Source organism: Dromiciops gliroides, chromosome 2 (assembly GCF_019393635.1).
Source record: "Dromiciops gliroides isolate mDroGli1 chromosome 2, mDroGli1.pri, whole genome shotgun sequence".
Lineage (NCBI taxonomy): Eukaryota > Metazoa > Chordata > Mammalia > Microbiotheria > Microbiotheriidae > Dromiciops > Dromiciops gliroides.
Genome location: NC_057862.1, coordinates 649,119,114 through 649,132,839, shown reverse-complemented (window position 1 = coordinate 649,132,839; position 13,726 = coordinate 649,119,114). Strand labels below are relative to the sequence as shown.

At 38.2% G+C, this 13,726-nt stretch overlaps 1 protein-coding gene across 4 annotated transcripts in view; it reads left to right on the top strand.

Moving 5' to 3' along the window:
• The window catches only part of ANKRD11 (ankyrin repeat domain 11), a 340,340-nt gene that overhangs the window by 260,083 nt on the left and 66,531 nt on the right, over positions 1-13,726 (top strand). For 3 of the 4 annotated variants that reach the window (XM_043982786.1, XM_043982785.1, XM_043982787.1), the window contains one exon: positions 708-846. In XM_043982786.1, the coding sequence (XP_043838721.1) occupies positions 708-846 (139 nt within the window). Of the gene's footprint in view, positions 1-707; positions 847-13,726 lie in introns of those variants that run through there. The other variant, XM_043982788.1, reaches the window with a different exon arrangement.

Here is a 13,726-nt window from a genome sequence, read left to right as displayed (position 1 = left end):
AATTTTCTAGATTAGGAAGCAAGCCCCATAGAGGTTAGGTGACTTACCCAAGGTTACACTGTCATTCAGTTAACATTAAGCACCTTTTATGTACCAGGAATTGTGCTAAGTACTAGGAATACAAAGACTCTGTCTCCTTAACCCCCTCTACTCCCCAAGGACCTGTTTTGAAGGAGCTCACAATCTACTGACATGGCTGGTCCGTGGCAGAACTCGAGTTAGAAGCTGCCCTCTTGACTTCCTCTTCAGTGGTCTTTTCTCAGAACTATGCTACCACCCTCTGTAAGGAAGCCTAGGTTATTTGTAAAAGTATATACTCATAAGGAAAATATATGAATTGTTAAGTTATGTAGTTATCTCTGTGCTAAGAATTCAGAGGCAACTAGGTAACCCAGTAGATAGAGTTCCAGCTTCAGGCACTTCCTAACTGTGTGGTCCTAGGTGAGTCACTTAACCAGATTTGCCTTGGTTTCTTCAACTGTAAATGGGATAATAAGAGTACTTATATCCCCAAGTTGTTGTCAGAATCAAATGAGATACTTGTAAAGTGTTTAGCACAATGCCAGGAACGAAATAGGCCCTTAATAAATGCTTTCCCCTTTGTGTATTGAATGGGTTGACTTACTATTTATAAGCGACAATGGAAGACTTTGTTGCTACATTCTTGCCCTTTAAATTATATCTAAAGTTTCTGCTTTTCTTTCTAGGATAAAGATAAAGTTTCTCTAACCAAGACTCCAAAATTGGACCGGAGTGATGGAGGGAAAGAAGTAAAAGAAAGAGCTACAAAACGGAAGTTGCCCTTCACTGTTGGAACCAATGGAGATCAAAAAGACTCAGATACAGGTAAAGAGTCAGCATGATTTCAATGTACACTTACTAGCACAGAAGGCAGGTCTTTAGCTTCTGCAAGTCAATTTTTATTAATTACATGTCTCCTTAATGATTTAAATCTCAGTAAGGCAGCCTTTCTCTATATTTCATTGAAAGCCAGCGGCCAAATCAGTTACAAAAAATGATTGTTTTAATGTTAAGATTAATTGGAAAACAGTAAGTTCATAGTGAGTCATTTCTTCCTTTGGCTGTCCGGTGTCTTATTGTCTTCAATCCAGTCAAGCTAATTTCCTTGTATCCCCCTCCCTTCCTTTCTCCTGTTCCCTCCTCTGACTGCTTCCAGGGCATCCTTTGTCCCTGGAACAACCTTCCATCTCATATCTGCCAAACTCCCTCCTCTCTTCACTCAAAAGTCTCCTTAAATCCCAATTCCTCCAGGAAGTGTCCTCATATTAAACAAGGGATGGGGAGAGATTACCCACTCCGCCCAAGTTCTGCCTTCAGTCACCCACCCTCAGACTCTGTCCTCCAAGGATGAAATAGTGATAAAGTGAGGGTAGCTACCATCCCCAGGGCCCTTCCCTAGGTACCTATTCACAATATTCAGGATTATAAATAAGTTAAGAAAAGTTAATGTTTGAACCAGATCTGGAGGTGGTGGGAAAGGTATGCTGTAATTTGCTCCAAAGCACAAAAGAATAAAAGAGATGTTCACAAGAGAGGCCCCTAAAGCTTGTTTGTTCTCTTTTTTGCTTTTGGAACTTTCTAGGACTAGAGACAGGCAAGAGTAATATTTGGACTCTTTAAAACATCTTCAGACGTTGGACGGGTGGCTAGAAATGAGGCTTGTGAGTTTGGGGGTTCTGTTATTTTGGCTTTTGGGCATAGCTACAGAGACTGTGCTAGGTGGGCCTGGCATGAGAGCATCTTGTGAGCACTCTGACCATTTGGAATGTTCATCATACATTCATTTATAAGTATTCTTTGTCTTCTCTTCTTTGCAACACTCTATCCAGTCATTCATGGCAGCCTTAGGATCCTTCATCAGAAATACAGCTCAGGGTTTAAGTGATCTTCTATTTGTTTGTATTTTAGCATACCAAAAGAGCTTTGTATTTGTTGCTCTGAGTAAAGATGTATTGTTTTTATTCTGATGGATCTGTATTGATAGAGATTACAGAATCCTAAATGATTTAGTAGGTGATTTTATGTGTCCCTGTGGAGGGTCATTCTCTCCCGCGGGGCCGCGGCGCCCCCCCCCCCCCCCCCCCCCCCCCCCCCCCCCCCGCACTACTTGGTTGTGAAGCCTATTAAATCAGAAAAATTACAGAAGTAAAGGAAATACATATGGTATATCCTTTTCCTTCCAGTCTCCACTTGCTAGCTTCCTTCAAGTCTCAACTAACATCCTCAGCTACAAGAAGTTTTTCCTGATTTTCCTTAATTCTGGTACTTTACTTCTATTGATTTTTTTCCCCCAATTTATCTTACATATTCCTTGTTTACATGTTGTGTCTTCCCCATGAGACTGAGCTCCTTGACATCGGCAGCTGCCTCTTTGCATCCCCAGCATTTAGCACAGTTCCTGGAACACAGTAGGTGTTTAATAAATGTTTATTGACTGACTCCATCCAGAGGGAAGTTGCTTTCTGTTCCATTCAGCAACATATCTCCCTTTTCAGTATTTACTATTGCTAGTTGAATTGCTTGTTTGGAAAGTGTTTCTGTAGGGTTTTGACCTGTTTATCATGTGTTAGGAGAATGTCCTTCTTCTCCCCCATTTTGATGAGACATCTTTCTGTTCATTAATAGTGTTTTTTGTGAGGATGCTTTCTGAATATGCTTCGGGCCACTTTAGAGTTGTGAAACTATACAGTAAGGCTGGTCTTACATAAGATTGTTTTTATTGTGCGTCAGTAAGCTTTCATTTCAGGATGCCAGAAGTTTCTTTGTATTCAAGCATAAGTGTCTCCTTGATAAATTGAAGCTTTTCACCAATTTATTTGAATCACCTTCATCTACTGGTTCAATTTGACTTCCCCAGGGTTGAAGCCTTCAGTTTCTTTTTAAGTTTTCATTAAGTTTTGTTTCTAAGTTCGCCATAATTTGCCCAAGTATGCTTCCCTCTCTTCCTCCCAGAGAGCCATCCCTTTTGACAAATCCTAGTTTTGAGAGAGAAAAAAAAGTCAGCATAACTGATTGATGTGTTAAAAAGTAGGAACATCTGTGCAATACGTAACGCCTGTGGGCTGCTCACCTCCATCAAGGTGCTACTCTTGCATTTCTTCATTTGAATCCCACTTGATATTTGTAATTTTGTTACTATTCATTTGCAGGTGTTATTCTCTTGATTTACATTGTTGTAGTTACTGTGTACAGTTGTCCCATGATATTTATGGAGGGGTTAGGGGGTACAGGGATCCCTATGAATATGAAAAACTGCAAATAACTCCAGTCCCCACACCCAAACTTCATTATATTTATTTAACAACCAAAACAAGTAAAATAGCACACTGCACCCATGAAAAAGTTGCACTTTGTACTCTGTGAGTGAAATTTTCCCTAGCTTTTACTCTCCTAAGTGATTTTAGATTTTACTTTAGTACCTGATGATGGTTTTGAGTGATACACAAATGAAAAATGTAAAAGTAGATTGTGGGTCAACTTGTTCTCTAATACATCTTTCCATGCCTGTAGCCTACAGTTTGTGGTCAGATTAGTCATTCCTTACTGATATATGTGATTTAAGAATATTCTTTAGTAGTCTCAATAACTAAGTAATTAGTGATAAGTTACAAAAATAGCTAATATTGCTCTAAGCTTATGGATCAAATTATCCTCTGTACATGTATCATCATATGCAAGTAGCATCTTGTGGTTAAAATAGACCAATCAGAATAAAAGGTCAGTTGCAAAAATTACATGGAATGAACCAATCAGAGTTGTTAAAAGTGATACATACAGAAGTACCTAAAAAGTAGGAAGTCATCAATGGTGGTATCTCTAGAAGTAAACCCCTGTATGCTATTTGTTTTCAGATTTGAGGCATTCATATCACAATCATATGTGTGTTTACCCTTGTTACTTAGCAAAAATGGTACTTTAGGACTAGTACATGAGGAGATAAGTGATCATGTTGTTACTGTATATTGTATTTGTAACCCTTTCCAAAGTAATCTTTTGGGAACCTACCTGACAAAACTAGCCTGTCTGTTGAGGTCTTTGGCTCCTAGACCTGAGACCGGCTTTATTGTGAAACAGGATCCCTCTCTCAATAAACATATTTTCTTTTGGCTTGGAGACTTTTTAAAAAAATTTAACATTGTGACTTAGAAATTTTTGCAACAACTCGAGAGAGGTTAGTTAGTATGTTGGACACTGCTGTCTTCCCAGTATAGCTGCTGCAACTACTTCATGGATTTCTTTCTACTTAAAGTGATACTAAGATCACTGTGGGGATAAAAAGCACATGATAGAGTCAGGATGGTAGAAGGGCCAAGAGGAGAGGGAGAAGCCCGTAGTTCTTTAGCATACTGAGACTTTTAACAAAATATAGCTGTTTATAATCAATTTGTGTATGTAATCAATTTGTAGTAGTAAATGATAAAATAGATTAATAATATACTGTATTTATGCACTTAGGACTTACACATTTTTTTTTTTTAGTTTTCTTTACATATACATGCCATCTGTGATTTTTCCACAGTACACTGCAAATTCCCAAAATTTCCCATTAACTTATTGATGGCCAACCTGCAAATAATCAAAACCATGAATGTAATGTTGTTTTCTTGTCTCTTGTGACTTTGCTCTGCATCAGTTCATAAAGACCTTTCCAGGCTTCCCGGTATCCATTACACATGTCATTTCTTTAAACACAATAATATTCCTTTACATTCATGTACCACAATTTGTTCAGCCATTCCTCAGTTGATGGGCATCTATTTTGTTTCCAATTCTTAACTAGCACAAAAAGCACTTCTATAACTGAAATCTTCTGTTTCTATCTTGTTGTACATGAACAATTTTACACTGATTATTATTATTTTATTTTTATTGTGTTTATTAAGTTATGATTAAGTCTATATTTCTCTACTTTTCAACAGAGAGTACTAGTTTTTATTACTTGTTTGAGTGGTCCTCTTTTTTTTCTTTCAAATTACTGTAAGAACAGGTGAATATCTCATACTTTTGTCTGTCAGTGCTCTGGTGTTGGTTACTTCTTTTCCATGTTATGATTCTGTCATTGTACTAGTGCAGAGACAGACATGTGTACAAGTTGCTTTTGGCACTGTGGAATGTTGCTGTACAGACTTACAGTGTCAAGGAGTGGTCAGTGGTCAGTGGTCAGCATCTTCACTCATTTGTTTGCTTTTAGCAATCATATTTCTCTCACTAAAATATTGATTTTAATAAGAGCAGAAAGTTTCGAAACAATTTTCAAATGATTTGCTTTATATTTATCTTATCCATTTAATTTCTGTTTTATAATATGTATGCTTTATTAGCACAGTAGCACATGTATATGATTTTAAAGTAAATATATATTAGAGGAATGCTTAATATTTTTATTGATAGGAATGTGCAATGAAAATGGTTAGAGGCCATTCATAGACCATTCCAACCTTTTAATCACGTCATATAGAGAGAAAGTAGAAAATTGACAGGATTTTAGTTTTTAATATTATTATGAACATAGTTTTGTCCTTTTATATCCTTTGAAAAGGTTTGGGGGACTCCCAGGGTCCCTGGATTACACCTTGAGAACCACTAGCCTAGGGAAATGTTCACATTTATTGATGTTTGTCAAGATCATAATAATTTTGGATAATTCTGTCATAGAGAATTAAGCGTATTGTAGTAGCCATGCTGAAATGCTGATATCTGCATACAGAAATCTCCTCCTGGGGTTTTGTCTTGTTCTCATTAGACAACCTCACTTTCCAGGCACTTTTCTTTTCCTAGGACATGATGCTGTCTAGTGCTCTGCCTCTATAACAGTTGTGGGTGGGCTTGGTGGTTGCTAAGATTCCAAGGTCCTTTCAGAGACTTTTGATGGAGCATTTCTCTTGAGCCACCTTTTTATTCTTCCTGTACTTGAGGTATTGAGATGTTAATCTTTTATAGGAGTATCTTCATGTAGTAGCATATCTAGTTATTCATCTACATGGCCCACATTTGGCTGCAGTGAAGAAATGATATCTTGACAAGCATTCACAGAACTTGGCCCAAGTTCATCTTTACCTGTGGTCACAATGACTGGCAGAGATCACGTCCACAACTACCCCTAAGGACTGTCTTATCTACATTCCCAGCCCTTTAGCATCTTCCATTAGTTGTCCCTCAGATTTCAGTCCTGGGCTCTCTTCTCCCTCTATACTGCTTCACTTGGGGATCTCTTTAGCTCTCATGGATTTAAGTGCCATTTCTATGCTAATGAATCTCAAACCTTTCCTGTCCCAGTCTCTTTGTTGACCTCTAACCCCACATCTATCCTCTAGACATCTCACATTGGATATCTCAATCCTAGACATCTCCCAGTCCTCCAGGCTCCCAACCTGAGAGTCATCCTGGACTCCTATCCCTCACCCACCGTATCCAAACTATTGCTGAGGCAATTTCCCCTTTGCAGCATCTCAAATATGTCTGCTTCTCTCCTCAAACACCACTACCATTATGGTGTAGGCCCTCGCCCCTGAACTTTTTGCATCAGGCTGATGATGCCTGCCTCAAGTTTTCTTCCCCACTCTGATCAGTTCTCCATTCAGCCTCCAAAGTGATTTTCCTAAACTGAAGGTCCAGTCACATCACCCTGCCTACTCAATAAAATTCTGTGGTTCCCTATTGCCTTCAGGATCAAATACAAAACAATCTGTTTTAAAGCCCTTCATAACCACATCCCCTCCTATCTTTCCAGTCTTTTTCTAATTTACTCCCCATCATCTACTCTTCCAATTAGGGACAATGGCCTCCTGGCTATTGCATGAACAAGGCACATGTCTTCATTCCACATGACTCAGCAGGTTCTAGATTTGGTCTCAGACCTGTCCTGTTTCCTCACTCACTCTGATTCTATCTCTGCTGCCCAGCCCTTGGTGGGAGGTGGGAAGGGAAAGAGCTATGAGCTGGCTGCCCCATTGCCCCTTCTACCACCCAGAGAGAAGAGCTCCTAACACAGACCATTGATCACATCAATAGAAAATATTTCTTAAGTCAAATTCTCTTCATTTGTAAATCTACTCTCTGGAAGTAAGTCCTTTGGAAATCTGTCAATTCTAAAGTCATGGGATATTTTTAATTAATTGAAGGTGTCTCTCACTTCGATTTCTTGAAATCTTTTTTGGTTTCTCTTTCTCCTCTCCCTTTCTTCAGGTTGGGAATGCAAGAAAATCATAGTGATGAGCTAAAAGGAATATTATAGAAAGAAATGGTTAGCTATAAATTTAAGGACAGAAGAGCTACTTTACAAAATGTAAATTTGGAAGAGTATGGTCTAATTGCACAAGTAACAGGACTAACTATGCAAATGATCATGTAAATATTTTCCTTATCCCTTTCTGCTCCTAATTTTGGTAACTAACTTAAAAATTCAACTTCCCTGTACATCTGTCTTTAATCTAATGTTTTTTTAGTAATGCAGTTTTTGTGGTAGAAAATGCAGAACATTTGTGAGGTTTAGAATCTATTTTTTCCCTGAAAATTTACTTGACCTATATTTTGAAATTCTATTTTTCATCCAGCTGAGTGACTCTCTGTTTCAAGCAGTCAGGATGAACTGGGTTTGCAATCAGAGCACCTGACTTCAGATATTGGCTGTGCTCCTTACTCTCTGTGTTAATTTGGTGAAGTTCTATTTCCTCTCTGGCCCTCAGTTTCTTCATTTGTAATAAGTTGGTGGATGGCCTACTCTCAATCCTCTATTTGCTCCTTTTGCTTGGTTAACTGTTATCTCTCTACCTCCTTATTTACCTACATCTTCTTGAAAGCAGGTTAACTATTAAGCTGAGAGCTAGCTAACATTATCCCCCCCCCCCCCCCCCCCCCCCACATTTCTGCAGCAAATCAGTTCAAGTGTCTCACTTGAGCATTGTGGCTCTGCCAGACTGAAGAGAGAAGAGACTTTTTAAAAGAACTCAAATGTCTGTCCCTAGTTCCTTTCTTAAGTGATTTTAGTCTGTATTTACCGAGATTATGTCAGGTCTGGCTCCCATTACTCCTTATATGCTGAATGCCCCCCAAAAATGCATGAAAGAATAAATACACACACAGATATATATTTCTTAGGGACTCTTGTATGCTCATCTGATCTTCTGGATGTAAAGTGAGTTCTTCTCATAATCTTGTAGGAAAATAATTCCTAAACTTTAGGAAATGTGACTTCAAAAGCAAACTGGGTCACAGTGTTATCAAAGAGCACCACAAGTAATGCAATTCATATGTGATTTGCACTATAAATATAGAATCCCCAATCTAATTTACTTCTTTTTGTTTGTTTTGTGGGGCAGTGAGGGTTAAGTGACTTGCCCAGGGTCACACAGCTAGTAAGTGTCAACTGTCTGAGGCTGGATTTGAACTCAGGTCCTTCTGACTCCACAGCAGGTGCTCTATCCCACTGAGCCACCTAGCTGCCCCCTAATTTACTTTTTCAAATTGTTGAATGCCACAGGTCTCACAGACAATTTCAGTAGTAAGAGTCCTTTTGGCTTTTTTAGTGTCCGTAATACATTCTTAACTGACCTCTTCCTGTTCCTGCCTCTGGGTCTCCTTCCTAGTGAAGAGAAGACTGAATTACAGTTAGTACATTTGTCAGCTATTTTGCAGAAAGACTGAAAACAAGAGTGATACTTAGATGTTGAACAGTGGTTCCCATTGGCCAAAATCATGTTACTTAGGTTAGGATCTTGTTTGGGTTGTGTTCATGTGGCTGCTAACAGTATGTTGACTGTTTTGTGGCAGAATATTTCTGACTTTGTGACTATCATCTCTCATCTTCCTATAGATAGAAGGTTTTGTACTATGAGTGCTTGCAAACCTTTTTTCATAATGATCATGTAATGGATAATTTCATAATAAATTGTAATAGATCCAATTTTAATCTCAAGTGCTAGGCACCCCCATAACCTGTGACTAGGCTTATGCAAACCTTTTTTTACCTTAAACCTATAAATTTAAATTCTGATCAAGTAGCATCTCATATAAGGCACATGCTTTCAGTATTTGACAGCTGTATGGTGGATATTTATCAGTTGTCTAGCCTCAATCCCATGCAGTTAGCTCTGGTAATTCCACAGTTTTGGCTTGTCATTTAATGTGAGTAACATGTCATTTTAATGTCTACCCTGGACACCCTCAGTATACCTTCAAACTTTGCTTCATTGCTGGAAAATACCAAATTCATCCTTATCTTAGCATTATTTTTTCCTTACCAAAACCTAAATAAAAACACAACAAAATGTTCCCTCTTTTCACCTTGAGACTATTTTGTAGCTAGGAAACCTAGGATATTTTTTCTTTTCTGTTTTTACTGCCTTACATCATGCCTTCTCTACCACCCCCCCCCCCCCCCCACTCCCCTCACCCTCCATGACACCTATGTCGTCCAATTCTGTTGCCCAGTCAAATTTCTTGTAGTCATTTTCTTAACTGGCCTCTGTGATTCTATCCTAAGTGCCCCTAAGTTGTTATTGTTTCTAACACCCAAAATGACCTTTCTGTCCTGCCTCTTTAATCATATAGATATCCTCAATCCACAAACAGTTATTAATTAGTCACTCTGCACCTGCATTATACTAGATACTGGGGATACAAGTACAAAGAATGAAACAATTAGTACTAAAAGAATTACAACAAAATTCACATAAAAATATTCTACATAAATATGAAGTAAATACACACCTATTTCAAGTAGTCTGGGAAGGAGGGCCCTAGGAGCCTTGAAAGGCTTCCTATAGAAGATGGTATTTGGACTGTATTCCAAAAGAATAAAGGATCTCTTGTGAGGTAGAGGTAAGGAACCATTGTATTCAAAGCATGTGGCCTGACCAGTGCAAACACACGGAATTTGGCAGATGGTGTGTGTGAGGAACAGAGGGAAAGCCAGTTTGTTAGGATTGCAGAGGGGAGTGATGGCCATTGAGGCTGTCAGTCAGCCAACATTTATCAAGCACTTGTGTGCTAGGCACTGTGCTAATAGTTGAGATACAAAGAAATCAAAAGGATGATCCCTGCCCCCACATTCTAGTCAGGCCATGGGAAGAATGCAACTCTGAGGGTAAGAAAATCAGAGCAATTTTTAGTTTTCTCTCAGGGGTAGGGAGCTGCTGGAGTTGATTGACTAGAGTGGAGTGTGAAATGGTCAGATTTTGTGTTTTAGAAAGATCAATTTAACTGACTAGTGGAAAGAGACTTAAAGCAGGTAGACTGATCTGTAGCCTATGGCAATGGTCTAGGTATAAGGTGACTAAGACATGGACCATTATGGTGGCAGTGTCAGAGGAGAGAAGGGAACATACCTGAGAGATTTCACAAAGGTTGAAATGACAAGATTTTTAATTATTTATTTATTTTTTGGGGGGGGCAGGGCAATGAGGGTTAAGTGACTTGCCCAGGGTCACACAGCTAGTAAGTGTCAAGTGTCTGAGGCTGGATTTGAACTCAGGTCCTCCTGAATCCAGGGCCAGTGCCACCTAGCTGCCCCTCAATTGAGTTTTAAGATATCTATGAGATGGGGCAGCTAGATGGTGCAGTGGATAGAGCACCGGCCCTGGATTCAGGAGTACCTGAGTTCAAATCTGGCCTCAGACACTTAACACATAATAGCTGTGTGACCCTGGGCAAGTCACTTAACCCCAATTGCCTCACTAAAAAAAAACAAAACAAAAAACCCCAAGATATCTATGAGACAGCCAATTGGAGATGTCCACTAGGTAGTTGGAGATAGGAGAATAGAAGTCAGGAGGGAAGTTAGGAGTAGACCAACAGATCTGAATATCATCTGCATTAAGATAAGAATTGAATCCATGGACCTGATGAGATCACCAAGTGAAATAGTATAGAGAGAATAAAAGAGGAATTATGACAAAGTCGTTGGAGACACCCAGAGTTAGTGGAAGTGACCTGTATGAAGATCCAGCAAAGTTGACAGAGGAGCAGTAAAATAGGAAGAGATAGCAGTAGGGCTTTGAAGTGGCAGTGGAGAGCAAAGAATATTCCAGCTCTCCCACCATGACCAGTGAGTCAGCTAACTGGTGCTAGAAAGGGTATCCTGTGAAAACTGTGTCATTGAAAGGAATTCAGGCCTCAGAGTATGCAAGAAAATGGAGGGATCAAGTCTTTGGGGGACAGAGTATTCAGTGGTATAACTCTTCTTTTGCCAGGTAATCCAAACCAAACTTGTGATTTTTCTTTTTATTTATTTATTTGTGTGTCTGTTAATTAATTAATTTATTTATCTGCTTGTGACTTTCAAATGAGTTTGTGTTGCTTTAAATATCACATCCAATATATTTTGATGCTTATCACACAGTGTTTGCATGTTGTATTGATAACTATAGTTGACTTTAGATTTTATTTTCTACCTCGCTTAGAGAAAATATTGTTCTGTAATATATTTCTAAATTAATCCATGAATTATTGTTAGGAAATAGTGATCAAGTTCATAGCTTCAGCACATTGTACCGACTGCCCCATTATTAATGCTTGTTGAGTCTAAAACCTGAAAGTTATGTAAGGCTTCATCTAAATATCTAAAAGTGGTTAGTATGTAAATAGTCTTGGAGACTGACTACTTCAACATGAGTTTAAAGACAGCTAAAATAAGAGTGTTAAAATTCATAACCACATTAACAATAATAATGAGGTAAAATTACTTGATATTCAGGGATTCTACCTACTTTTTTCTTTACTATATGATGTACTAGCTTTTTTTTTTTTTTGACAGTCATTAAAAAAAAAAAGAGTTCCAAATTGTCTTCCATTCTTCCTTCACTGATTGAGAGGGGTATATAAATTATACATGCAAAGTAATGCAAAACATATTTCTATATTAGCTGTGTTGGGGGTAAAACAATGAAAAATAAATATATAAAGAGGAGCAGCTATATGGCGCAGTGGATAGAGCACTGGCCCTGGAGTTCAAATCCGGCCTCAGACACTTAACAGTTACTAGCTGTGTGACCCTGGGCAAGTCACTTAACCCCAATTGCCTCGCTTTAAAAAAAAATAAGTAAATATATAAAGAAAGTGACAAAAGTATACTTCAGTCTGCCCTCAGACCTCTTCAGTTCTCTCTGGAAGTGGCTAGCATTTTCCATTCTGAATCCTTTGGAATTGTCTTGAATAGCTAAGTCTGTCATAGTTGATTATCTGTACCATATTGCTATTACTGTATACAATAGTCTCCTGGTTCTGTTCACTTCATTCTGTATCAATTCGTCCATTTATTTTGCATCAAGTCTTTTACAGGTTTTTCTGAAACTGTCCTGCTCATCTCTCTCCCCCCCCCCCATTATTTTCCCAGTTACATGTAAAGATAGTTTTCAACATTCATTTTTGTGAGATTTTGAGTTCCAAATTTTTTCCCTCCCTCCCTCTCTTTTCTTCCCTTTCCTCCCCAAGATAGCAAAGCCAATCTAATATAGGTTATACATATAGTCATGTTAAACATTTCCACATTAGTCATATTGTGAAAGAATCAGATCAAAATGGAAAAAACACGAGAAGGAAAAGCCAAAAAAAAAAAAAAGTGAAAATAGTGCCCTTCAATCTGCATTCACACTCCATAGTTCTTTCTCTGTATAGGAATAGTATTTCCCATCATGGGTGTTTGGGATTGTATTGGATCATTGTATTGCTTAGAAAAGTTATGTCTATCATAGTTGATCATCACACAATGTTGCTGTTCCTGTGTATAATGTTCTCCTGGTTCTGCTTTATTTTACTCAGCATCAGTTCATGTAGTCCTTTATCCGTTTTCTGAAATATGCCTGCTCACCATTGCTTATAACACAATAATATTCCATTACATTCATATACCACAACTTGTTCAGCCATTCTCCAATTGATGGGCATCCCTGAGTTTCCAATTCTTTGCCACCACAAAAAGACCTGCGATAAATATTTTGTACATATTTTTATAAATTTAGCTCATTACTAATATATTTGAGAAATAAGGCCTCTATTAGGGAAATTTGCTATAACATTTTATTGTAGTTTCTGGCTTCCTTTCTACTTTTGGTTGCATTGTTTTTATTTGTGCAAAACCTTTTTAAATTTAATGTATTGGGGCAGCTAGGTGGCGCAGTAGGTTAGAGCACTGGCCCTGGAGTCGGGGAGTACCTGAGTTTCAAATCCGGCCTCAGACACTTAACACTAGCATGTGACCCTGGGCAAGTCACTTAACCCCCAATTGCCTCACTAAAAAAAATAACCAAAAAAAACAAATAATTTAATGTATTTAAAATTATCCATTTAACTTCTTGTGATCCTCTCTGTCCCTGTCATAAGCTCTTCCCTATATCCATATATCTGACAAGCAAAATTTTCATTGCTCCCTTAATTTCTTATGATGTTACCCTTAATGTCTAAATGTGTACCCATTTTGACTTTATCTTAGTAGACAGTGTGAGATGATGGTCTATGCCTAGTTTCTCTGCCAAATTGTTCTCCAGTTTTCTCAGAAATGTTTGTCAGAGTGAGTTATTGTCCCAAAAGCTTGAATCTTTGGTTTTATCAAAGACTAGATTACTAAGGTTATTTACTACTATATATTATGTATTATACCCAATCTATCCCATGGATCCACAGCTCTATTTCTTAACCAGTAACAGATTGTTTTGATGATTACCACTTTGTAATATAGTTTGACTGCTAGGCCACCTTCATTTATCAGCAG